The 27051-nt window shown below is 34.3% G+C and overlaps 3 protein-coding genes across 3 annotated transcripts; 1 reads left to right on the forward strand and 2 right to left on the reverse strand.

The window, feature by feature from the left end:
- The first annotated feature begins 5202 nt into the window (after positions 1-5202).
- LOC114720746 (rho GTPase-activating protein 2) lies at positions 5203-7912 on the forward strand. Its single transcript, XM_028906436.1, has 4 exons — positions 5203-5576; positions 6242-6362; positions 6470-6820; positions 6971-7912. Exons 1-4 carry the CDS (start codon positions 5260-5262, stop codon positions 7577-7579), a joined length of 1398 nt encoding a protein of 465 aa, XP_028762269.1. The 5' UTR covers positions 5203-5259; the 3' UTR covers positions 7580-7912.
- Positions 7913-9736: 1824 nt separating this feature from the next.
- LOC114720772 (uncharacterized) lies at positions 9737-10144 on the reverse strand. The gene has a single exon (XM_028906468.1). The coding sequence runs from the start codon at positions 10142-10144 to the stop codon at positions 9737-9739; it is 408 nt and encodes a 135-aa protein (XP_028762301.1).
- Positions 10145-12029: 1885 nt separating this feature from the next.
- Positions 12030-16980, reverse strand: LOC114720737 (RNA-binding protein BRN1). The gene is made up of 9 exons (XM_028906421.1): positions 16632-16980; positions 16381-16463; positions 15403-15454; positions 15084-15209; positions 14887-14966; positions 13127-13306; positions 12633-12963; positions 12361-12504; positions 12030-12280 (listed from the first exon to the last, which is right to left on the reverse strand). Exons 1-9 carry the CDS (start codon positions 16798-16800, stop codon positions 12153-12155), a joined length of 1293 nt encoding a protein of 430 aa, XP_028762254.1. The 5' UTR covers positions 16801-16980; the 3' UTR covers positions 12030-12152.
- Between the last annotated feature and the right edge of the window lie 10071 nt (positions 16981-27051).

The raw sequence follows: 27051 nt of genomic DNA on the forward strand, positions 1-27051 counted from the left end.
AATAATTTAATTAATATATTTAGTATATATGTAGTACTACATCCAGTCCTTAATATAAGAACTAATTTGATTTTTAATTTAGTCTAAATATAAGATCCCAATTCATTTTGTATTTCATATTTATCTATTTTTTTTCAAAGTACTCATTGTAATAGTTGCGTATGTTGAAAATTTCATCAAATGATAATTCTAACTAATACATGTAATTAGCAAGGATATTTTATAAAAATAACATCTATTTATTACAAATAACTACTCCCTTCCTCCCTTATTGAAAGATCCAATTTTTTGAATAGGTCTGTTTCTTTTTATAATATTTTTTTTTAGTTTGTCTGAGTATTTAATACATTATTATCTATTTTACCCTTAGTTTAATGTATTTAATACATTCTCTTTCTTTATTTATCTCACTATTACTCTCACACACCTACCCATTTATATATAGGGGTATATTTGAAAAAATTGCATTAGCTACATATTAATTATTTTTAACTAATTCTAACTGTTTTTTTAAACGGTACAATTTAGTTAAAAAGATCTTATAATAAGGGACGGAGTAGTAACTTAATAAGGTTTCTTAATTTGCTCAAATTAATTAATTAATAGATATTAAGGAAAAATGAAAACATGTTCCTGAATGGGTGCCGGTGGCGTTGAAACTTAGACATGAAGATGTTTGATCGCGTGGGGACAAAAATGTGGAGGAATGTTATTGGTGTGACAGGGCCTGAAGACGCGATTTCAAGATTCAAAGTTCTCCATGATTAGTGCCATGTTCATTGCCACTTCGGATAATTGTTAATAATGTTAATATTTTTTTCCAAAAAAAAAAAAAAGATATGTGCTTTGCTAATGGTCAACACGAGGTTTCCGGCGTCAAGTAGAACTGAAATGAACCGTGACCATAGTTAATGGAGGGTATTACCACTGGGGTTTTTATTACCAGTACAAGAAATTTTTTTGCCCCGAGTATAAATTGCCTGTAGGATATTTAACAATGAGTTTTTAATTTCATTGTTATTTAATTCTCCTAATAAAAAAGAAAGTGGGAAGAGAGTGAGAATTATTTACAAAGGCAGGGAGATGAGTTTTAATAACGATACATTTAAAAAAACAAATTTTATTGATTTAATGCATTTCTTGTAAGAATGAGTTACATTGACTTATAATAAGGTCAGAATAAAAATTGATATGTATAGCTTTTTCTGATAATTTTGACCAACTGAATGAAATTAGCAGTCGCCCTCCGTGTATATGCAAATATAAAATCAACAATCACGTTCTCAAATTTCGGAATAACCAGACTTTACGCGTGCCTTACACACGATTTGAAACCGATCATATCGTTATAGTTCATATATTTTCATAATATAGAATTGATGCTAATGCCGTTAGATACGTCTTAAAAAAGTGTTTTTTTTTTTGTTTAAGAACAAATTAGGTGAGTTGGGCCCGTCAGGATATACTTTAGATTCAGAAAATAATTATAAAAGTATTTACAGATTTTCTACTAATAAAATAATCACATCAACAGTAGAATTTAAACGTATAACCTTATAGGTTCTAAGCCCGAAGAAAATAGTTTTCAGTTTAACCTGAGGGGGTTGGCCGTTGGGCCCAAATTCGTAACAGGATGCCCAAGTGGTAAATATAAATTCTAGGCCACATGCCTGCACAGAGGCTTGCCTTTCATTCACCCACAACTCATGCAGCAGCTCCTCGTCCTCCCAGCCCTCAACGTATCTTGCTAAGACTTGCATTTAAAAAAAAATGCTTAAAAAAGTACAGCCTTAAAAAAGTGTCAAATGTTTGTGTCCCCAAACTTTATAGTATGAGAGAGAGAGATGGGAAAACAGAATCCTTAAAAGTGATAGGGATAGCGGGGTGGTGAGAAATACGAGGAAAAATATCAAGACAATTTTCGGAACAGGATGAATAAACATGGGAGGGTGAAGGTGGAGATGGAAGCAACGCTGTCGCATACATCGCACTGCCCAAAAACCAAACAAAATACAAAGAAATGGGTCCCTTTCCATGTCCCTCTCCGCTCCTTCTTATCTCGGATTCCACCAGTGACGCAGACCTCATTAAAAGCTCCCATGTCCATATGTAACATTAACATTACCCCAACCTTGTTGTCTTCTTATTCACATGATTCACACTCCCCCAGCGTCTTTCCCGCTGCACGTGTGCCCCCTTCTTTTGCCCTCCCCTGCCATCCCAAACTTCTTACTTTTACCCTTTTCTCTCTTCTTCATTCTTCGCTCCATTATACGCCAACAAAACCACTCCCTGTACCCCACACTCCATTAACCTCAAAGCATACTATATCCAATTCGTGATACAAGAGTTAAATATAATATCTAATTTGTAGATATTAAAAAAATTAGTTAAGTTAGTCACTCATAATAAACATGTGTTGATTTTTTGTCAAATATTGTTGTTAATCTTGTATATTCGTACTGCCGTTTGATATTGTTTGATAAAAAAAACTCTTAAAATGTGTAATTACATACTATATGGATTATTTGACAGCAAAATAAATAAATATCCGAGATAATATAGATTGGTGCCTTATATTTGCAATCAAATCAAATTTATAACTCGTTTTTACATTAAGTATGAACAAGTGATTTATCATATCTCAAAGACGGTTCTTCCATCACCATTCTTCATATGCCCCACCTAAATGCCTGATTGGAATCACTTTCGTCCCGGTGAATATCATAGTCTGGACATGGCCTACGTGTTTCCAGACATGTTCTAACTTTGCCCAATTCTACTTAAAAAGAGCATGCTCAAATTCAAAAATAACAAAATTGGATACGGGCAGAAAACATGCTGTGTTTGTCTGGAGCCAACCCGCGGCATATCATTATTACTATTTTTTTTTTTAAATTTCATGCTAAAACAGTGCCTTCCCTTCCCTTCCCTTCCCGTTCGCCTCTTCCCCAACACCAAATGGGGGCCATTTTATTTTATGTTTTCAAATTAGAAGGGGGCTAAACTAGTCTTGTGGGGGATTGAACCTACCATCTCCCCCATGCAAAGGCAGAGTTTTGTCTCTGGGCAATGCCCTTATGCGGTCATTTTATCATTTCTTTTTTTATATTAAAAGAACATGAGATTATGGTATGTTTGTTGGATATATGAATTGTGCAGTGAATGAGAGAAAGGTGAGAGAAATGGCATAGGATCCGAATGGTAATACAGAGAAAACAAAAGGACAAGCAGTTTTGGGGAACCAATAAAAAAAGGGACATTGAAATCTAAAAAGATAAAATAAGAAGGGAGCGGTAATTCCTATAATCACGCGAGGCACATAAAAAAGGCCCCAGAGTTGTTGGGTTGGGCGTACCAAAGTTGTCTGCATTCTCAGTCTCACTCTCAGCCTCAGACCCAAAACATAAAAGGCAAAGCGAGAGCGATGAATGAGTCAATCAAATCGACATGTCTGTGCTTGTTGGTCAACCAGATCTTCGCCTTTTGGCAACGGTCTTCCTTCGTTTCGATTACTACCCCATTTTCCAACCAGCCATCTATCTATTCTCTCGGAAATTGTTTTTATTTTTTTTTACTACTTATCTTATTTCTCTTCTTCCATCTGCATTAACTTTAATTCTGAACTAGTATCTTCTATTACATCTAATCTTATTTGGTTAGTTATTAAAATCTTTAAAAGAATGCATTCGAGCTTGACATTTGTCAGGGGGATAAAAACTGACATATGCTATGCTAACCTGCATGTTGCCATACAAATCACTTATAAAAATGCTAATCCATGGATCTTAGTGCAGAACAGCACATGGCGAAGGTAGCTTTGTCAATTTGCTGGGTGAATTATATAATCATAATGACAGGGCGGTGGAAAATTACGTGTACTAATCTTTTCACTCTTAGTAATATTTGGTGTATTTGGCTCACATAACGTAGATATTATTACATGCTCTATGACAATAGCATTTTCTCGAACGGTTAACCCCCAAGATTTCAAATAATGCCAACATAAAAACCTATGTTCCCGCTGGTCGCCTATAATATTCCGGTGGAGAAATCTGACGGCCACGAGCTAAGAATTTGTTCTTTCGTTTCTTTCTTTCTTTCTTTCTTCTTCTTTTTTTTTTTTTTTTTAAAAAGGTCACAGAGCTGGTGTAAAAGCTTTATGTTATAAAAATATATAATAGTAGCTATGAAAGAGGCGACCTTTGGTTATTAATGATGGGAAATAAAGAACCTCCATGATTGGTTTATGCATTTATAAAGAGCCAACCTTTCTTTCACCTGATAATAATTATCATCCTTTTTTCTGGCAGCAATCATTAACATTGCAGTACTTGATTAATAGTATTAATTAAACAGTGAATCATTCCTGTTTTGTAACAAATCCAAAATGCCATCCGTTCAAATTCAAAATAAAACAACATAAAATTATAGAAGTGTATCCATTAAGCGGTAGTTAAGGCTAATCAACTCCCGGATCTTTCCCTTTGGGAACAATGTTGTACCATCGGCAGCAATAATGACAATTGACAAGCGATTAAGTGTGAGTGAATTGGGGTTAAGGTTGTCAACCTCACGAGTTTAAAAAAACTCGTGATAATGATTTAAATTTGGATCATAAACTCGTAAGAGTTTATTTTTATTAATAGACTGGTATTAAAAATATATAATCAAATAATTAATATATAAAAAATGAGAATAATTTTATTTAAATATATTTTAAATTTAAATAATTAAATTTATATTCATCAATATTCATAATTTACTTTGATTTCACGTTTTTGTGAAATATATATATACACGAATCGTTTCTGGATTATAACTAGAACCCTATCACATTTAACATAAATTTTTTTTATAAAATTCATATATAAAGTTACTAAACATAATCAAATCAAAAAATTTAGTACGAGTTTAAGAACGAGTTAACATGATTTTGTAAGCTAAAAACATAAAAACGGAAAATTTGATAAATAAACTAATAAGTTTAATTGGGTTTATAATTATCACGAGTTTAAAAATGAATCGATTGAGAGTAGTTTAATGGCAATTTAGTAATTGCGGGAAGTATCTCAGGACAGAAGTGTCAGAACACTGTGGATAAAGGAAGGAGAATTTGAAATGAATGGCCGTTTGAAGTTCAAAACTCTTGAATGCAACCCAACAAAACTCATAAAATCCACAACCATCCCTCAAATTTAAAATCTCTTGCTGAAGACAGAGAGAGAGAGAGAGAGAGGGGGGGGAGAGAGAGAGAGAATGGCGGGGCTTGTGATGGTAACGAAGGGCGGAGGTTGCGGCGGAGGGAAAGGAGCGAAGAGAGGAAGAACTGCCGCGGAAGAAGAGCAGAACCAGTTGTCGCTCGTCGCAATCCTCTTGGCCGCTTTGAGGAAGTCCATGGTGTCGTGTCGGGTGGATCGACCCGACGAGGTTAGACCCTCTGTTCATCACATGGAAATAGGATGGCCCACGAACGTTCAGCACATCACTCATGTCACTTTCGATCGTTTCAATGGTTTTCTGGGTCTTCCTGTTGAGTTCGAGATCGAGATCCCGGGCCGGGTTCCCAGTGCTAGGTACTTCATCCGGTCCAGGTTTATTTCATTTTTTGAAGATTAGACATGGGTTCTGCTTAGCTTCCTTTATAAGTTCAGCTCTTTGGCGCTGAATGAGGAAAGCTTTGGTTATTGGTTCAGCTCTTTGGTGCTGAATGAGGAAAGCTTTGGTTATTGGTGGGTTTAAGCGTGTGTGCTGGAGGAGGAAGGAGGCTTTTGTGATTGAAGGAACTCTAGGGCTAGTAAAGGACACACTTCAGTGGTTAGAATTTAGAAATAGAAGAATAATGCATCAAATGACAACATTTAGGCCGTGCATTATCCTTCGATGTTATTCGCTTATATTAAAAAAAAAAGGGGTAATTTGGGGCATTTGTCCATTATATGTTTCATTTTATAGTGGGGAAGCTTGTGCTAGTCTTGGGTTTGAGGCATATATCCATTATATGCTTCATTTTTTTCCCACGTCGTTGTGGATAAAGAAGGCGGTTTCATTAATCAACGTATCAATGTCTCGGGACATTAGCTTAGTAGGAAGGTCTGTGCAGATATTAACGTTACATACTGTCTTGCATAAATTCAAGCATGTAATGTTCTGTGACATTTCCTGTTTCTTTGCGTTTCCATTCTCTAAATACAATTTCAGTCTTTTTCTAATTTGTGATTACAATCATCAAAACTTGCAGTGTAAGTGTTTTTGGCGTGTCGGCAGAATCGATGCAGTGTTCTTATGATTCAAAAGGAAATAGTGTGCCCACTATTCTCTTACTTATGCAGGAGCGTTTATACTCACAGGGGGGCCTAAAGGTACCAATTTCATGATAAATATTAGCTATTTGTAGCGCTAAGATGTTGCAATCACAAGCATTTAACATCATATAACGTATCTGTGTTTAACTTTGATGATTTTTCAGCGGGAAGGAATATTTCGCATAAACCCAGAAAACAGTCAAGAAGAACATGTGAGAGACCAGTTGAATAGGGGGATTGTTCCGGATGACATTGATGTGCACTGTTTAGCAGGCTTAATTAAAGCCTGGTTTCGAGAGCTTCCTTCAGGAGTTCTGGATGGACTTTCACCCGAACAGGTTCTTCAGTGCAACACAGAAGAAGAATCAGTTGAGCTCGTGAAGCAGCTAAAACCAACTGACGCTGCCTTGCTCAACTGGGCTATTGACCTCATGGCTGATGTTGTAGAGGAGGAAGAATTCAACAAAATGAATGCAAGAAATATTGCAATGGTCTTTGCTCCAAACATGACTCAGGTATTTGTCTCCTTAATCAGTAAAAAAATAAAAATTACTTCCTAGGTTCTACATTTTAGCTCTCCTATGATTCTATTCTTACATGCATGTTTGAACTCTTATTATCATCTGTTCTTAATTTTCCTGTCTGATTTTGGTCATCTGTTACAGATGTCTGATCCATTAACTGCTCTGATGCATGCGGTCCAAGTGATGAACTTGCTGAAGACCTTGATAATGAAGACACTTAGAGAACGTGAAGAAACAACGACAGGAGGATATTCACCCATGTCATTTCGTTCATCAGATCGCCAATCTGAGGAGGGATATGACAGTCAGCAAGAAATGGAGACGAGTGGCGAATTAAGAAGAAGCAAGTCAGATTATGATGAACATGCACACTACAGCCCCAGCAGTGAAGAGGAAGAAGGCAGTGCCGAGTCTCTGAGTGACATAGAGGAATGCTTCTTGAAGCAGTTGGATGAACACACAAAAGAATACTCAGAAGAACCTGCAGGAGATTTGCGGGAGGACTGTGCTAGCCCCATAAGTCGCTCTGGCAGTAACATGGAAACTGCTATGTCATTTACTGATAGCAAAACCGAGAATTCTTGCTTGAGTTGCTCGCATGGTGAAAGATCAAGGACAGCTCAGACTGCCAGGGGATCAAAAGTTGAGACCAGTAGTCCATCACTAGGATGTACAGGCAGCAATGATATGGAGATGATGGTTAAATTTACAGGTTCTGTTTCGCCAATGCCAATGTTTCCCTCCATTTAGGAACCTAGATTTCTGTTTAGCAGCGTTTGAGGACCATGTTTCAGATTTTGTCTTTACAAGCAGGGTTTGCTTGTGTAAATTAATACAAGGGGTAGGAAATGTTTGGTTGGTGTGGGCTGTGTGAAGGGTCTTGTTCAGTTCAGGGCTGAACAGGACCTGGTTCTTGTGTATGTTCCCCAGTTCTGAAGTATTCCAACCATGACAAATGAGAAGGGATGGGCAGCAACAACTTCATGTTTCAGAAGGGTGAAAACTCGGTTTTAGCCTGGGATGGATGTGCTATGTACGCTATGTATGATTAAAATTTAATGGATTCCAGTTCCACTTTTAAGCGTACCAAGGTTAGAATGTAGGAATCATATGACATCCCTTGGAATCATACCAATCATCCAAACCCAGACTAACTTGACTGAAACAAGCAATCTTGGAACGTTTTGGAGCATTCCAACTTTTCTGCTCCTTGACTAGCAGGAACTATCTTGCCGTTTCAATTGTATCATCGGCGACTAACTTGACTGAAACAAGCAATCTCTTCCATATCCTCTGTTCAACCTCTGAAAATCACACCCTCTCCTCTTTTTCCCAACCCCAATCCTTTGAACAGATCAGTTCTATTTCATTTAAACGATTTGAATAGACTGTATAATACGTGCGCATAATTTAGAATTCGGAATCTCTTAAGTTGGTGAGGTTGAGTGCAAATTATCAGTGATATGCGTTCATTATTATATCTAGTATGTCTTGTTTTAGCACGTTCAATTTTACAAACTTGGGGTCCAAAGTTCTGTACTTTATACCTCTATTTAAGTCGGTGTCAGTGGGTGGTCGGAGGATGCAGTTTCTGAATTCTGATGGGGTGGAACATACAGAGGCCATTTAAGTGGAAGTGCAGACACAGAGAGAGAGAGTATTGGGCTTATTTTTACCAGCAAGGCAATGATTCCTCTTAATGTTTAGTTTTTCCGGCATAATTTACAGAATATAAAAATAAATATTTTTTCGATTCTAAATATAAAATTTTTTTATAGTGTAAATTATATTATAAAAGAAATCTTATATTTAACTGTCTCAATTTATATAAAAGCACTCGTAAAAGCAAGTAATAAGCTATTTGTCTTTATCCCCTCAGCAACCCAGAAGTTCATTGAGTTAAAAGCTGTAAAATTTTCTTCTCCTCACTCCCTTTTTTTTTTTTGGAAAAAAAGGGAAGCTTTCAAGATTGAATAGTCCTTGCAGTTTTAATTATCAACGAGAGAGTTACCTTTATCTTAAGTTATATGATTTCCTAAAATTATAAAACATTAAATTAAAAAAATAACATGCTCCAGAAATTAATATTTATTTTCAATTAAAAATATATTCTTAATAAAAAAATTCATTATCAGTTATTATGAGTTTCAAATTACAAATTTACTCTTTTAATCTCAGAAGAATAATAAAAAGATAATTTGTTTTATCGGTTAGTTCAATTTATATTTAACAGGTACCCTGATGTTAAAAATAAATATAAGAACAATTCGGTCAAACTATATATAAGTAGCATTTTTTTGTTGTTTCGAAAGATAATATAACTTTCTAGTGTGATTCAGAAAATCAGAGCCAACTGACGGGTCGGCATTAAATATCAAAGAAACATCCCTAATTTTAATTTAGCTGACTTCATAAGATTGTAAGACAAAAAAATAGTTAAAAATAGACCAAACCAATAAATACATTAGCAAATATAATACTCTTCGGGTCTTAAATATAAGACCCGAAAGAATAACTATTTAAAAGATATTTGGATAGAAACCAAATCATGATTTTAAAAGTGCTTTTACGGTTTATAAAGTAAGTAAATATATGAAAGAATTTGTCTCGTTTTGTGAAAAAGTGCCTCTCAAAAGTAAACACCCTCTTAATGTATAGCTGATCACTCTACTGTTTAAACTTGAAACAAATCATCATCATCATCGTAAAGGACCAAAAATGCCCAGAAAGAATGGCAGCACTTATTACCTGCATCATATATACAGTTGGGGGCATCAGTTCAGAAAATTACATAAAAATGCGAGCTTTTAGCCATACCTAGAATCCACTAAACGCCTTCTTCACAGAACTTTTTAACCAATTACACAATACAAGCCAGAAGAATCTGTGAGATGATCTGATGGAGTTTTAAGATGCCAAGCAAGCTTCCCAGAAGAGTCTGTTCTTTTCCATCTCATCCATCTTCTTTGGACCTGAATCTCCACACACTCTGACCTTTTTCTGCACTTGAATCTCACAATCATCATCATCATCATCTTCCTCTTCTTCTTCTCTGTACGTTGTTCCATAAACACACACCTCCTCCTCATCTTCATCTTCTATCCTCTTTTCGTCAGGCTCGTACCCATTGATGAGTTGGTCAGAATTGACACTCTCAGATGAATCGTAGCAGCAAGACTGAGCATCGTCATCGTCACATATGGAAATTCGACAAGCAATATTAGGATCCTTGATGGGGTCACAGGAGGCTTCAGAATCCCCAGTGGCTTCAAAACGCAGGTAACAAGATACATCTACAGTGCCTTTCATGTCCATCTTGTACAAAAGAGAGAGAGAGAACGAATGGAAGGTTATGTGGAATTCTGCAGATTTTGTATGCGAACAAAGTGCACAGTCGAGAGAGAAACGTGACGCTTTTAGCGAAAGAGATACGACTCAACATTGTTGTGGGCGTCTTCTAGAAAGATAATGGAATGATTAGCTCATGCCCAATTGCGAGTACAGGGATTTTCACCCACCCTTCTAGAAGATCCATCGCACAAACGGATTACTTTACCATCTTGAGGAAAGAAACAGAGACAACCTTGTCCGGTTTCAAATAACTTGTGTAACTTGATATACATCATAGGGCATACAAGGCAGCCGCCCCACGAAATATTCTTTTGTAGTTTTAGACTTAATATTGGTCACTTTGACAACGGAAGCCTCCCATCTGAGATGGTCGAAAAGTCCGAGATGACAAAAACTTCCAAGTTATGAATAATCACAAAAAATCAATTAAACAAAATACAAACAACACGTTTAGGGCATGTTTTAGACAATTCTGTGTCCCTGTAATACAGAATGGGAACTGCAAGAAGCAAATTAGTGGAACAAGAAATGGGCCCACCGCACCACTGGTGGTGGCCTCTGGATTCTTCACAAATACTCCTTTGTTTTCCGCTAACCATGCTGACAATGGCATCAGCATGCCTCGCGTTTGTGGCAGGCAGCACATTTCAAAATTGCATAAACCTAACTTATTTGAAACAAGTTACTATTGATCACGATGTTGTTATGATGTAGTGTTTTTCTTAAGGAAGAAAAAAAAAGAAATTATATTAGTGGCCTCATATTTTATCACTATAAAGGAATAAAAAAAAAAATGCGCCATGAAAAATCACTGAAGCTATGAGGAATGAATTTAATTATTAGAAAAAATCTTAAAAGTAAACTACATGAACTTCTTATCATTTTTTAATCCGAAACATATTATTATATGCAATTTACTTTTTTGGGGATGACGTTACTTTCTTGAAATTTTATAATAATTTTTCAAACCAAAAAACAAACACAAAAGAAACCTAGGCCTGACGTGGCCCGTGCAAACGAATATTAATGTGCCAACGGGCCATTTGAAAGCAAAGGAACATTGAAAACATCGGCCTGCTTTCAACAAAAAAGCGAAATTCCAACTCAAGCCAGGCAGGGTCGTGCATTAGTTAAGATACTTGTAAGATATTTTAACCATTAAATTGAAGATTGATTGTGACAAAATTCAGCCTTCACGTGTTCCACGCTTCCTCGACCGCATAAAACTCGTTAAAGCGGCGTGATATGCTCAAATCATGCGAATCGAGTTCTCCGTCCTAATACTTCAAATGCTTTGAGCCTTTGAACGAAAATACAGGATTTTTCTTTGTAAAAAAAAAGTCATATAAAATTTGAAAAACAAAATTGCATTATTTTTATTGAAGTTGTGAATATATTAACTAAAAGTTTTATATTTTTATTAATTTTTTTGTGCCAACTTTATGCTTTTATTAAATAATGTATTGATGATTACGCTGATTATGACTATACCCGAAAGCCTTGAGCCACTATCTGTGCATTTCTAACCACAGATATCCATCGTCCACTAAATCCACTTGCTAAGAAAGGATCCTTCCCTCTCCCACCACCGCGCTGAGAAATAATTGCTTCCGTCAATCCGACCAAGAGGCATGGACCCAGGCTGAGGCTATCACGCTCAACAAGTGACGCCAGCAGAAGCAAATAATTTCTCACAACTACATGTCAATTATGAGAAGGAACCTACAAAACCATGATCTAAATTCTATAACTAATATTTGGTGGCTGAACCAATGGTTTGGTGCCAGAGAAATATGTGCCATCCTTTTTCATGGTTGAAACCAGAAAGTTAAAATACAATCAATAGGCGTGGAGGGAAAAATCAATCAATTAATAATCAATGTCTAAATGAACTTTCATGTTACAGAAATTACAAATCGTATAAACATCAGATGGATCATGAATTACAATGTGGATTCTACAATGTTTTGCATCAGTAAGGCTTATTCTGCTTGTTGTCCCTCTTAAGCTGAACCTTTAATTTCTTACCACTTAACTGAAATCCATTCATCATATTAATGGCGGCTTGTGCTGCTTCTGGAGAGTCATAACTTACAAACCCTGAAAAATTGTAGCACATAAGACACCAAAATCTCCAAGCAAACCCATCAAATTCACTAACAGAGAGCGTACAGGCTTACCAAAACATTTGCTTACACCAGTTGCTTTATCAACAAACACTTTGGCACTCAAAACCCTACCAAAAGGCTGAAACGCATTTGCCAGCTCTTGATCTCCATATTCAGGAGGTATGTGATAAATAAAGAGATTGGCACCAGGTGGTCCTGAGTTGGCGAAAGACAATGAAAAAATTGACACACTTATCGCTAACTAGACATTCAATTCTTTTTTCAGAAATAAAGAATAATGGAAGAACAAGGATGGTAGATGCATAAATACAGAGACCACAGACCTTCAACCTGACTAGAATTCTTATTGGCACCTGAAGATGTGGCAGAGTTGCTACTTCCACCTGCTGGTGAAACCGAACCGGGAGAGCTACTCACAGGCCTAGGACTTATCACTCCTCCAGGATATGCCATTGGATGCTGCATACCTGGAACTGCAGGATAAGAACCATAGTAACTTCCAGGAGGCACAGAATAATTTCTAGGGTTCATATTGGGACCAAGTTCAGGTCCCAATGCATTTCCTTGATTCATGTGAGGCATCATATTATGGTAACCAGGTTGATTCTGCAATGGTGGCAAGCGGTATGGCATGAGCCCATAACCCCCAGCAGCCTATCAACAGGACATTGTCATTGGTCAAATATACGCCCCCACAAAGATAACAAACTGATGAAGGTAAGATTTGTGACAGGATGATATGATAATGCTAAAGAAAAATTGCCTGAAAGTGTCATTAAGAGTATACATTGCATCACAGAAGATGTATCTAATTCACCTGATAGCCATATCCATTGTATTGTGGAACATAACCCATTGGCAAGGCTCCAAACAATGACTGATGCTGAGAGTCATTATGTGGCACATTAGAAGCTTGGGACTGTGCTTTCTGAGCCCTCCGAGCTTGTCTTTCCTTTTCTGTATCTGCCCATTTGACCACCAAAGGAACACTTGAACCCTATAGAAGGATAATCAGATAGCTATTAAATGGATTAACCCAAATGCCAATGTAGCAACATCATTGGCAATCATAATCTGCACCAGCTCATATCAGCCGAAAAAGATCAACTATATAAGCATATTGTATAAAGAAAAGGGAAGCATAAAGTCCAGTGTTTGATTTTAACTATTGACAGATAGGAGATGTAATCCAAGGTACATCCATGTTCCAATTGATTGCGTATGAGACATGAATGTATAACTCTAAGTTTGTTTTTGCACATTCACAAATATTTATGCCAGCGCAAGTGTATTCTCGTGTAGCAATCCCAAGCTCAAGATTTTTTAACTTAGGCCCACTTAATGCAGACAGTATAAGCCTCAGAGACCAGAGTAATTTCTTGCCCAGACTTGGCTTCAATTCAAGTCTCATCATATAAATAATGAGTAAGGATTAAGCATGAACAATCATCTTGCATATATTAAGGGCACAAAACCAGGTTTAAATTTCCAAATTCAGATAAGGTCTAATATACTAAGTATTAGCGCTTCTGCAATTACATTCAACACACAAGATTTAATGTTGATGTCCCTCACCAACAGGATTTTGTGGCTGAATGCCGCTTGAAGGTCCAAAATGCTGCAAGCACAATTTACAACTAAAATCGTAATTGTGTTTAAAAGCATGCTCTCTCCATTCTATCACACACGCACACACAACCAAAAATTTTATGAATCAACACCAATGAATAATGTTCATGGATGAGTAAGCTTGCCATGTGTGTTTGTCAGTAGTGTAGTTTAAAACCATGTGTTTCTCCACCAAAAATAAAATAAAACCATGCCTTTCCATACATCTTGCCAGTTAAATTGGATATTACAATTAGAGTGAGTTTGGTTCAACAGACCGGAGAAAAGAGGGGAGAGATTTTAATGTTCTCTTATTTGGTTTAGAGGGAAGAGGAGAAAAGGGAGATATAATTTTTTTTTTTTTTGGTTTAGGTGCCCTGAGGGATAGTAAATTGACCGTTATAACCCTTTCAAATTTAAGTTCTTTTTTTCTCTCTTTGCCCCGGGAAAAAAAAAAAACAATACGGTTATATTATAATTTATCTTGAAATGTAACAACTTTCACCTCACTTGTTATACCCATTTATTATTTACTAAGTATTTTTTATTAATCTATTTTTAAAAAATTATTTAATTAGTTTTATCGAATAATCTCACTATAAAGGTTGGCATCGGCTAAAGGGAAAGAAGGATGAGAAGAAGCTACAGAGAGAGAAGCACGGTAAGAGACAGGTGATGTTTTTGGGATATCATAAGGGTAATCTTGAAACTAAGAACACAAGGGAAGCAAAAATTTCAATCCCTCCAACCAAACATAAATTAGTTCCAATGTGTTGGCAAGTATTTTGATCAGCTACTGTAGTTGCAGCACGTACTTTAGATCAAATTTTTTCCTTGCTTACAGTTACAGTTATAATACAGTAGCGGATGGAAACATTTCAGCCCAGATTCATAGTGTAACAATTGACTCCATACAACTAAACAAATTATGTAATGTCTGGGATTCAAGAATAGTTCAATTAAACTAACCTCCATCTTGTATTTTCCATTGATTGCGTCCAGAGCAGCAAGGGCCTGTTCTTTGGTTTCATACTTCAAAAACGCACAGCCTACCACCAAGGAGAACATGTAATAAGCCTTTGTAGTTCAGAAAAACAAACAACCGGAACCAAAAAAAAAAGAAGAAAAAAAAAAAGAAAGGATATCTTTAACTTCTAAAGCAGCACCTTTACTTGTTTGCTGAGAACCTCTCAAAATCTGTAAATCCTTTATGGTTCCATAATTGGAGAAAAGAGCGGAGACTTCAGCCTCAGAAACATTCTTTGGAAGCATGCCAATAAAAAGTTTGTGTTCTGGAAAGGAAGCCAAGACTTATTTATCAAGGCACGTGTACGCATTCACATATGCCTCCAGGAAAAAAAAAAGGAAAAACAAAAAGAAGAAACAAAGCATAACAAAGGAAAACTGGCTCACAAAATTTTAAATAATTCTGAGAAAATATTTGATAAACAAAATTTTTAACTAACTAATGGAATTATATTACACCTAGTCTTTCCAACTCGCCATCCGCATACTTCACTTGCAACGGACTCGATGCCTGAATTGGAAACAAAGAATAGGGTGCTTCCCCGTTAAAATAAGAATTATAAGAGGATATAATATCATACAGTAATGCAAACAAAGACATTCGTAAAGTTATCATTAAGGGTGTTGAGGGGTAAGAATAAGGCTAGTCAAGGAATCAAAATATTTCAAATCCTGCTAAGTGTTCTTACAATTCCATGGATCACAACTCATAAGATTACCTTAGCAACCACCGGTGGGTCAAGACGCACAAAGTTCAAAAACAAATATTCTAAAAGAATAGTTCACTATGAATTCTCCAGTGATAATTTATACTGAGGAAGTGGTCTTAAAGCTTGGATCATTAAAAATTAACCCTTTCCTCTCCTAATGGATTTTTTATTTTAGTTTCTACATATCTAGTTAAAAAAAAATAAAGTTATTGCGCCCGCATTTCTCATGTAAGTTGGAGTAAAACTAACTTAAACTAAATAAAATGATGTTCCGTTTCCCTCAAAATCACCACATATGGGCTCCACGTCTATTCTTCCCATTCTACTGGGATTTTAAAGTAAATTCATAAGAAATTAGTAACCCACATTAATACTTACGGTTAGCATCTAGTTGGTGTTAAACTACACTACATTGTTGATGCAAATTTATCGTAAGAAGCCTAAAATAGGTTTCAGTTAAAGTTGCAGTCGTGAGTTCGGTACCCAAAAATAGTAAATGCCACGCATAACACTAAAATCAGATCATTCTTGTCCTTTTAAGATACCCAGAAGTAGGTGGCCCTGAGCATCAGTGAATATTACGGCACTAGCCTTTTAGTCTGCTTCGATCGAAGGCTTCACTTAGACATTATGAATGTTCAAAACAAATGCTAATCCAGGGAAGAGAAAAGAAGAAAACAAAAACCAAACACAAAGTAGGGTAACAGGACATGAAAGTTGAACCAACCCCAGGTAGCGTCTTCTTGTTATGACACGCATTGACCGCCTTGTCTGCCTCTTGCCTCGACGGACAAATCACGAAGCAACAACCTGCAACGGAACACAACGAAACAGCAAGAAATTAGGGTTGGAACGAGACGCAGAGGAGCAATAAGTCTACGAATCTGACCAATCTTGCAAATTTAGAAGAGAAGCACATTTGATCGAATCAGAGAGAGAGAGAAATGCCAGATTTGAAATTGAGAGAAAGAAGAGAACCTCGAGAGGACCGAGTGACCTTGTCCTTGATGATGTTGACCTCGTCCACCAGAGCGAACTCCTTGAACATTGTAAGAAGCTCGGCCTCCGTCATATGCTTGGGCACTTGACCCACGAACAATTTGACACTCTCCTCGCTAGATTTACTCTCCTCCTTCCCCTCAGCCATTAATGCCGAAACTCTCTCCCCACAGTCTCACTCTCGTTCTGTGCTTCTCTCTCGCGTACCAGTGTTTCAGGCTCTAAAATTCTGGTCCTAGCTATAAAATTTTTCCGTATCTCTCTCCAAAGTCTGGTTGTTTTCTCTCAAGAGTGCGAATTTTGGACTCGTAGCAGGGAAATTGGGGACTTTCTGAATGGCAAAGTTGGATCTTCAATGGATATAATTTTATTATTAAAATATTATACTAAGGGCATATTTCACACCGTTATTACGAAACTGCCATTACAGCTGTTCAAGAAGCTTGTCTTTTCTGGCACTTGGGTGTATCTGGCTCCCTGTCTCCTGCCCTTCCACATTTCCAAGTAATGGCTGCAACTATAAATAAGGAATCCATAAGAAAGTTAGTTTCTAATTCTGCCGTTACAGAAATTTTCGGTCTTAAAAGTTTATGTCTGAACAAATAAATAATCAAATCTCTCGCCTCTTCCCTTTTTTCAATTAAAAAAAAATTAATTCAAAAAATGAATAAAATTCTGATAATAAAATTAATTAAGAAAATTAATATACTAGTGACCAGTTTATTTATATAAAATTTATTTAGAATAACTTATAAACAATTTTTTAATCATGATTTATAAAACGAGATAAATATAAAAAAAAAAAAACTGTCTCAATTTACGTAAAAATATTCATAAATGTTTATACATCCCAGATCCAAACAACGTAATATTGTGCGGCTTGGACTTGAAAATGAAGGAAGAGCACAGCATAGTACATGGCACACAACTTAAACATTACGCTCCAACATCACGTTCTTACATTTGCAGCAAATACTCTTTAAATATACACAGGACCACCTTGGTTCTAACGAAATTGCCCGTATGGAAACAAATATAGTGAATTTCTGTCTAAAATACCCTATCTTGCACCGGTTTTTGGTTTTTCTTTTTTTTTATTTTTCTGCGTTTGACTTTGAACATTGCTTGAAGCACAACAATACGTAATCCTATTGGCTGCATGTACCACAACAATATAAAAATTTGATTTCCCTCAATTTGTATTCTTTTTATATTATTCTCTTGTTCTTAAATTCCATGCGACGCACTGGGATCCCAAGTCCGTTTGATTCAATTAGTCCCATTTAATTTATTTTTTTTGAAATAAATATATTATTATTTTTAATGTAAAAACCGTTGAGATCCTTTCCATTTCATCTCCAAAATTTATAAACAGATACAGTACGTCCCTACTTTTGAAGGCAAATAGTGCCAATTATAAATTATTTTTCCGACAAATAAAAACGACAACAAATTGACGATGCTTGACATAAAAATGCGGCTTACTTATTACATTATGCGCCAAACATGCCTCGGTGGTCCACCAGTATTATGTGAGCACATTGAGGCGGGGATTATAGGCCGAGTGAAGAAAGAGGAAAATCAAACCAACTAATTAAAAAAGATTAAAAAGACGATAAAAAAAACCTTTTTCTCCCGGAAAAAAAACTTTTTCTCCCGGAAAAAAATACTCCTCCGGTCCTTAATATAAGACCCAATTGGTGAGTTGTTTTTGGTTCTAAATATAAGACCCATTTCTCGTATTTATCAATTATCTTTAAATTACCCCTATGGATACCCTTTCAACCATAATCAAGTAGAAGAGAAAGATGAGGTATTAAGAAATATGATTATAGTATTTTATGAAAAACGTGTCATATTTCTTATAATTAACTAGCTTACTTAACTTTCTTAATCTAATCAAATTAGTTAAATAGGTTTTATATTAAGGACCGGAAGAGTACCACTAGAAACAAAAATAGTTTTTTCGCCCCAAAAAAATTATACTGCTGGCAGATACTTATAAACTAAAAAGTTACCTAATTAAGTTGTTTTTTTTTTTCATAAGTAAGAACTCTGGGATCCAACTTTAAAAAAATATTTTCCAGTGATGTGAATAAGAAATCGCAATTTTTTAAGTTTGATTTTCCTGACTCTGTTCCCCTAAGTGGCCTGTAAGACCAATGATGCAAAATGACAGGACACACGCACACCTTCTAAATGTGAAAATCATAATTTAAAGTCCCCATGTATCCTCTGAAAAAACTCTGGGATACTTAATTTTATTCTAAATAAAGTAATACTACACCCAATTGTTAATATGAGAGTTAGTTAATTAATTTAAATAGATTAAAAAATTAATTAAGTTAGTTATTTGTGATAAATATGTATTGTTTTTTTTAAGATATCTCAGAGTCAGAGTTGATTGGAGTTTTATATTTATGACTAAATTAAAAGTTAAATTAATTCTTATATAAATCAGAAATAATAATAAAGATACATCTTTACTTCTACGACTTTCTCCCTCAACTTGAGTCAAATATAGTTAAAAATTGAATTTCATATGTGTGCATATAAATTTTAATGCTGCTACCACCATTTATGAGTCGCAGATAAAGACTAATCTTGGCATGAAGTACCGTTTTAGTTTTGTTGGAAGTATCGTGTTAAGTAATAAGCATCCTTTTCACTTTTTTTAGTCATTACTTAATCAGGTGAAACGACATGAAGAAGGATTTTTTCTGTTCAGTAAATATTAAAAAAGAATTATACATTTTTAATTGCATTATATAATTATCACAATATTATTAAGAATACCGGCTATGTTTAAAATGTTTTAGTTAAAGGCATGATAACAAAAGCGTAAAAATTGTATTTATGTCTAATCGCACTATAATTTCTTATTTCATTACTTAAAAAACGCATGAAGAGTTTTTTGTTCATAAATATAAAAAAAATTATACATTTTTATTATTATATAATTATCACAATATTATTAAGAATACCGGCTATGTTTAAAATGTTTTAGTTAAAGGCATGATAACAAGCGTAAAAATTGCATGAGGTCCACCATGATCTCTGAGTGAGTACGATGAAATAAATACGGACATTGTTTTATTATCATAGATAAATGAAGACCAGGATTAAAAAATATATATTCTTCCGATCCTAAATAAAAACTCTTATGTTAGTATGTATAAAAATCTTATATTTAGAACCGGAAGAGTATATTAGGATTTAGTGGAGGAGCTTTTTAATTGTCCACCATATTTATAGTACTAAAGAAAAAGTACTCCTCCTCCGGTCCTTAATATAAGACCCATTTAACTAATTTGATTAGATTAAGGAAGTTAGGTAAGTTAGTTAATTATAAGAAAAGTGACACATTTTTTTCTAAAACACCATAATCATCTTTTTAATACCCCCTCTCTCTCTTTTACTTGATTATGGTTGAGAGATTTCACAAGATAATTTAGAGAAAATTGATAAATATGAGAAAGGCTCTTATATTTAAGACCAAAATCAACTCAAAAATTGAGTCCTGTATTAAGGACCGGAGGAGTATTTAACTTCGGGGAGCTTTAAATTAAATTTCACAATCTTGGTCTGCAAAAGCACCTTCAAAATCCTTTTTTTAGCACATACATTTTTCTATTAGATATGATTTTTTAAGATATTGTTGTCATGTTGAAAAAGATTAGCCAGCTCATTCTTAGACCTAACTCTGTTGGTAAGCATCTTCAAAATTTGTGTGGGAACTGAAAACACATTTATGGCAGCTAACATTCAATCCCAAATAGTCCCATGCTCAAAGTAACAGATGAAAATAATGAAAGGCATTATTGAGTGAGTTAATATTGGGTATGATTGTCATTTTCAAGAAGACCCGAAAAACTTCATGAGCACGTATTTTTTATATATATATATATATATATATATATTTTGCCTGACGCACGTATTTATATAACTCACACTGAATATTGCCAAAGTCCTTTTTTTTTTTTTTTTTCAGAATTCGCGCATTCATCACTCTTCAGTAGATAATTTTAAATTTACAACCCTACACATTAAAATACTCCGCCCAAACTTTTTAATAAGCAAGTGTTCACGTTACATAAATTAAAATGTTAGTTATGTATTTTTTTTCCAACTAATCAAACTTTAGTTACAAAATTAGGAGTGTTTGGATACTCTTAAAAGTGTTTTAAATTTTTTATACAAGTCCAAACAAATTCCTTCACTATTTATTTTGTTATTTTTAAACTTATAATTTGATTTTCATCCAAACATCTCTTTAATCAAAAGCCAAAATTTGTAAAATATATATGAGGTGATACAAGTTAAGATAGAACTCTTTTCACATAATTATCTTATACAACATTATTTTTAAAAAGCTGATCTAAATACCCCATAATGTTCTTTCTTTTTCTTTTTTGACCAGCATAATGTTCTTTCTTAAACATACCAATATTTATGTAGATGATGAATAAGAGATAAGGAGAGGCATTGAATATGAAAAGACATGAGAGAGAATGAGGAGAAAAATAATAAACGAGAGAGATATGCACTCAATTAAAAGTAAAAATAAAAAAATGCATTAAATTCTTCTTTTTTTTTTTCCGCCAGCGCATTGAATTCTTGAACCAACCCTAAATACTCGTGCTACCTATATGTAGGATTGAGAATCCCGGAGAATTTCGTGGTAAAACAAAAAATATATCCAGGGGAATTTGGTATCACTCGGATCACAAAGGCCGACTATTTACAATTTTTGAATGCCTTAATTATTCTCTATATTTTTTTTTTATTCTCTACATTTTTTGTTTGGAAATCACATAACTAATACGAAGCCAATCTTTTTTTGATCTTTAATTGTTTTTCTATTTAAATTTAAAATTTTATTTTTTAGAATTTTAATAAATTAATTTATTCCTCGATTTAAAAATATTTTTCATATTATTATTATTTGTTTTTTCCTTCCACAAGATGAAAGTGAAGTTAACATGATGGAATTTGGACTCCCCAATTGAGTTTTTCTAACCGAATTTTAGTTGAGAGCAATCATTCAGATTGTGATTTGTTAATGTTAAGATAATAAATATTTCTATTTATTATTATTATTATTATTATTATTTTATATTTCAAATGTTGGCACCTCCCTTCTTGACTGCTGCTGATCTGATAGCTCATACAATTCGAGGATTCCAATACTAGTAATATGATCATGGTAAAAAAAAATATACTGGTAATATGATGGGTTGGCGCTGGTTAAAAAAAAAAAAATGATAGCTTGGCAGAGTTTTGGGGGCGGGGTAGAATAGTAAATAAGGAAGGACGAGGGGTGTTTTGGTAGTTTAGCGGTGTAAACAAGGTACAGAGATAAGGACGCCAGACTGTCCCGCCAAGACCCCCACCAAATTGTTCAACCATCGTCACGCTCTCCTCTCTCTCCCCTCTCTGTATATTACTCCCTCCGTTCCTTATTATAAGAGACAAATAACCGAAGTACATTGATCAAAAAAACAATTAAATTAGTTAAGAACAATAATGTATAAAAAGTATAATTTTTTTCCAAAAATGTCCTCATTAATAAGGAGAGAGAGCATGAGAGAGAACAATAAATTATTAGTGGAGGGAGAGAGGAGTGTGAGTTGAGATAATAAATATGGGGAAATATAAATAACACACAAAAGTAGAGACACTTGTAAGTGTCTCTATATATAGGAACATGACATAAGCATCAAGTGCTCTTATAATAGGAACGGAAGGAGAGTAGTAGTATTTATTTTTGTAATTATAATTATATTTATTTTAAATCTGTTTTTCTAGCCAATAATAACAAAGTCACTATTCTCCTTTCTTGCAAGCTGGATGACCCCCTCGTCCTCCATTGGCCAACCTAATAAGACAAAAGCCCGACGACCCCACCTTTTCAAACTCTCTTTTCACATTTTTCATCTCAACTATTCTTTTCAGGAAAAAATACAATAAAATACCACTTGAATTCTAAAAGACAAATAAGGGACCTGACTAAGCAAAAAACAAAATGACAAATAAGCATGGGTATCAATCTGGAATTCATATTTTCGGCCAAAAGTAAAAACGCCTGATGAATTGCGAGAAGACCGAAAGCTGAAAGTGAGAAAAAAGAGGAGAGGAAGACCGAGCGCTGATGAAATGCGGGAAGAAGAAAGAAGAATGTTAGAAATGCTATTATCTTACTCCTCGCATCACCATTCTGTAGAGATTGTTGATTTTGGTTGTGGGAAAGAGGATTTGTAGTGAGAGAATGAGTGAACCGAAGCGGAAATCAGCAAGCATACGTAACGTAACTGCTGTGATGTGCCTGCTGGTTTTTGTAAATCCCATTACGTGAATGGTAAATTTCACTATAATGTAGTTAATTATGAATTTTACAAAATACATATTGTGATTACAACTTTTGTAGTGAACAGTGATTACTTTGTTAAGGGGTTTTGCAACCTGTTTTCAGGGATAAACAACTTGTTTGTAAAAACTAAATAAAAGTGACAACTTTTGTAGTCACGTTGAATTAACTGGTTGCAAAAGCCATTTAAGAAGTGGTCATTTTCACTATAAAAGTTTGTTGTAAATATCACTGTGTATTTTGTAAAATCAGCGTCAAATTTTATTGATTTTTAGAAACAAGTGCTCATCCCCTGAAAAGAAGTTGCAAAACTCATTTAAGAAGTGGTCATTTTCACTATAAAAGTTGTAAATATCACTATGTGTTTTGTAAAATTCAGCATCAAATTTTATTGATTTTTAGAAACAAGTTGCTCATCTCCTGAAAAAGAGGTTGCAAAACTCATTTAAGAAGTGGTAATTGGTAATTTTCACTACAAAAATTGTAAATATCACTGTGTGTTTTGTAAATTCAGCATGGAATTTTATTGGTTTTTAGAAACAAGTTGCTCATCCCCTGAAAAGATGTTGCACAAAACTATTTAAGAAGTGGTAATTTTCACTACAAAGTTGTAAATATCACTCTATGTTTTTGTAAAATTCAGCATGGAATTTTTATTGGTTTTTAGAAACAAGTTGCCAATTCCTTGAAAAGAGGTTGCAAACTCCTCATTTAAGAAGTGGTAATTTTCACTACGAAAGTTGTAAATCTCACTATGTGTTTTGTCAAATTTATAGGAAATTTTATTAGTTTTTAGAAACAAAGCTGTCCATCCCTGAAAACAAGTTACAAAACCCATTGAATAAGTGGTCTTTTTACTACGGAAGTTGTAAATCCCACTATACGTTTTGTCAAATTTAGCGTGAAATTTTTATTAGTTTTTACAAACAAGTGTTTTATCTCCTGAAAACAGGTTGCAAAATCCATTAACAAAGTAGTCACTTTCATACAAAAGTTATAAATCACACTATGTCTTTTGTAAAATTCATAATTAACTACATGTATAGTGAATTTACCATTCACGTAATGGGATTTACCAAAAAACCAGCAGGCATCACAGCAGTTACGTTACGTAATTGCTTGCTGATTTCCGCTTCGGTTCACTCCCTCTCTCACTACAAATCCTCTTTCCCACAACCAAAATCAAAATCTCTACAGATGGTGGTGATGCGAAAGAGTAAGATTAAAGCATTTCCAACATTCTTCTTTCCTTCTTCCCGCATTCATCAGCGTCGGTCTTCCTCTCTCCTTTCTCCACTGCGTCGGTCTTCCTCTCTCCTTTCTCTCACTTTCAGCTTTCGGTCTTCCCGCATTCATCAGGGCGTTTTGGTCTTTTGGCCGAAAATATTAATTCCAGATTGGTTCCCAGTGACCTCCTTGTCATTTTGCTTATTCAGGTCCCTTATTTGTCCTTTTAGAATTCAAGTGGTATTTTTATTGTCATTTTTCCTTCTTTATTCAGATCATATTTTTTTTAATTTAAATTAGACTTTTATCTTGAATGAACATGATGATCAGTATTATAAGCTTTTTTTTTTTTTGGGGGTGGGTGTTATTTTTATCGTATTGAGTAGATGGTAGAATGAATTAGGGATAAATTAATATACGTCCCTGTGACTTCATTTTATTATAAATATAAGGGCTAATGTCTGAAAAGGCTGTAAAGATTCAATTAGAAACCTTTAAGAACCTAATTAAAAATAAGGTAAAATTATGAAAACCAATAAGCTATTTTTCACATGACTTTATCAAAATAACATATTTACATGTTTATGGAAGAAAAAGTCTGCCATTCTTGCTATTCTCCCCGATTTTAAATATATGAGTTAATTAGGAAACTTATTGTGATCATAAATATAACAACATGATTCATTTTGTCAGCCAAATATATAATTCTTTTTTTAAACTATCTATATTGATTGCATATGTTGTGGGAACTTCTATTAAGATTAATTCTAATGTAAATAATTAAAAGTGTTATTTTAGGCAAAACCAATACACATTTTTAACAAATAACAAACTTAAGTAATTTTCTTAATCACTGCAAATTAGTTAGTTAGCTTTTATATTAAATAATGAATGTAGTATTTTCTTTTGCTGTTGTTATATATACAAAGGAAGGGTAAAGAGTCTCTTCGCTTCTCTTCCTCCCCATTTCCATTCACTTCCCATCTCAACGTTAAAATTAAAAGTTTAACAGTTCAGATTTCATGTTTTTGAAAATAATTTTATAAAGTATTTTTTTGTTGTTGTTTTGAATTATACTAACTAAAATTTAGTAGTCTTATTTGATTTTATTTATTTTTTAAAATTTAACATTTTATTCATAATTTTATAAATATGAAATCTGAACCATCAAATCTTAATTTTATGACTGAGATGAGAAGTGAATGAAAATGGAAAGAAAAGAAGTAGAGACACACCCTTGCCCTTGCCCTTGCCCTACAAGAGAAGCTATTGGAAATCAAGTGTGATGGGAAAAAATAAAGGGGAGGGGGGGGGTTATATTTTAGGATGAAGCAAAGGCATAGATGTGAGAGAGGATGAGAGTTGGCATTAAGCAGAAATGAGAGACAGCTGATGAGCATTTGCTGAAACAAGGAAAGGGGAATTCCCTTTCAACCCAAAAAAGGACAATAAAGCCTTTTTATTGTTCAGTTTGAAACCTTGTATACATGTAATATTCAAGACACTAATAAAACATTCAAACGTTACTTACATGCCTTTTCTTTTGAGGTTTGATGTTACAACACACCAAAATGGCGGCCTCCAAAGTTATGAGTAGGCCCCTCCCTTCAATGAGTTTGCCTCCACTTCCTATCATCACCCTCTCATTCCCCTCAATCCACACTCACTTGTTTTTTTCCTCTTATATCCAACCATCTCTCCTTTCCGATTTTTTGCATTTTTCAGATGTCCCTGCGTGCACAAGCACCTTCCCCTCCTCCTCTTCTTTTTCCCAAGGCCAATTTAAGTTTGGTTGTTATAATTTTAATTTTTGTTAAAATTCCGTATCTAAATTTTAATTTGATGCAATTCAATTACTATAATTTAACTTGATTCAATTAAAATTTGGTTTTTAAATTTTAACTTGGAGCAACTTAGTTCATATAGTTTAAATATTTTGAATATTAATATCTGCATCTTAGAAAAACTAAAATTATTTTTTAGACGATGAGAACCAATATTTTGAATGGTTGAAATATACAAACTAAACTGTATCAAATCAAGTGTTAGGAATTGAGTTTTAACATAATTAAAACTGTAAAGATTGATGAGTCAAATACCAAGAGAATAGAAGCTTTTGGACCATATCCTAAATTTTTTTTCCCTCTTGTTCTTTTTAGCAAATTATTTCAGGACTCATTCAATATGCATAGTGGAATGAATTGGAGAAAAATAATGGAATAAAAAGTGATCATAAGATTCTACAGAAAGAAAAAAATTAAATAATAATTACGAGAATAAATTAATATTATGCACAAATTTCGTCACCTTTCTTTTTCCATCATGACACCAAGAATGGCCTTTATTAAAGAAATTGTTGGAGTATGTGGCCCAGTGGGAAAATAAAGAAATTGATGAGGCAAAAATTAACTTGGTATTCAAGGTGTCCTTAATAGCACTCACATGATTAAAGATATGCAGGAAGATTGAGTGCGCTTGTCCCATTTCAGGCGATTGTTTAAGGTGAAAAAACCACTATCAATATGCATAAAATGAGGTCTGAGGGGCCGAAGGAGATCGTAATAATAATGACAATAATAATAATTATAATGATAACGATAATGAGTATTATTATTAAGTAGGAGCATGATTAAAGAGGGAAAGAAATAAATTATTTGGCTTTGGTCATTTTAGGTCTGAGGGGATTGAATTCTTAGATAGACGTAACGTAACAGAAAGAGGAAAGCATCATTGTGGAATCACTACGGCTGAATCCTGATGGCAGAAACTTCTTCAGCCTTCAAATGGTGGAAGTTGGTTGCACCT

This window comes from Neltuma alba, unplaced genomic scaffold, assembly GCF_004799145.2.
Source record: "Neltuma alba isolate B1F8T4 unplaced genomic scaffold, ASM479914v2 tig00011997_pilon, whole genome shotgun sequence".
NCBI lineage: Eukaryota > Viridiplantae > Streptophyta > Magnoliopsida > Fabales > Fabaceae > Neltuma > Neltuma alba.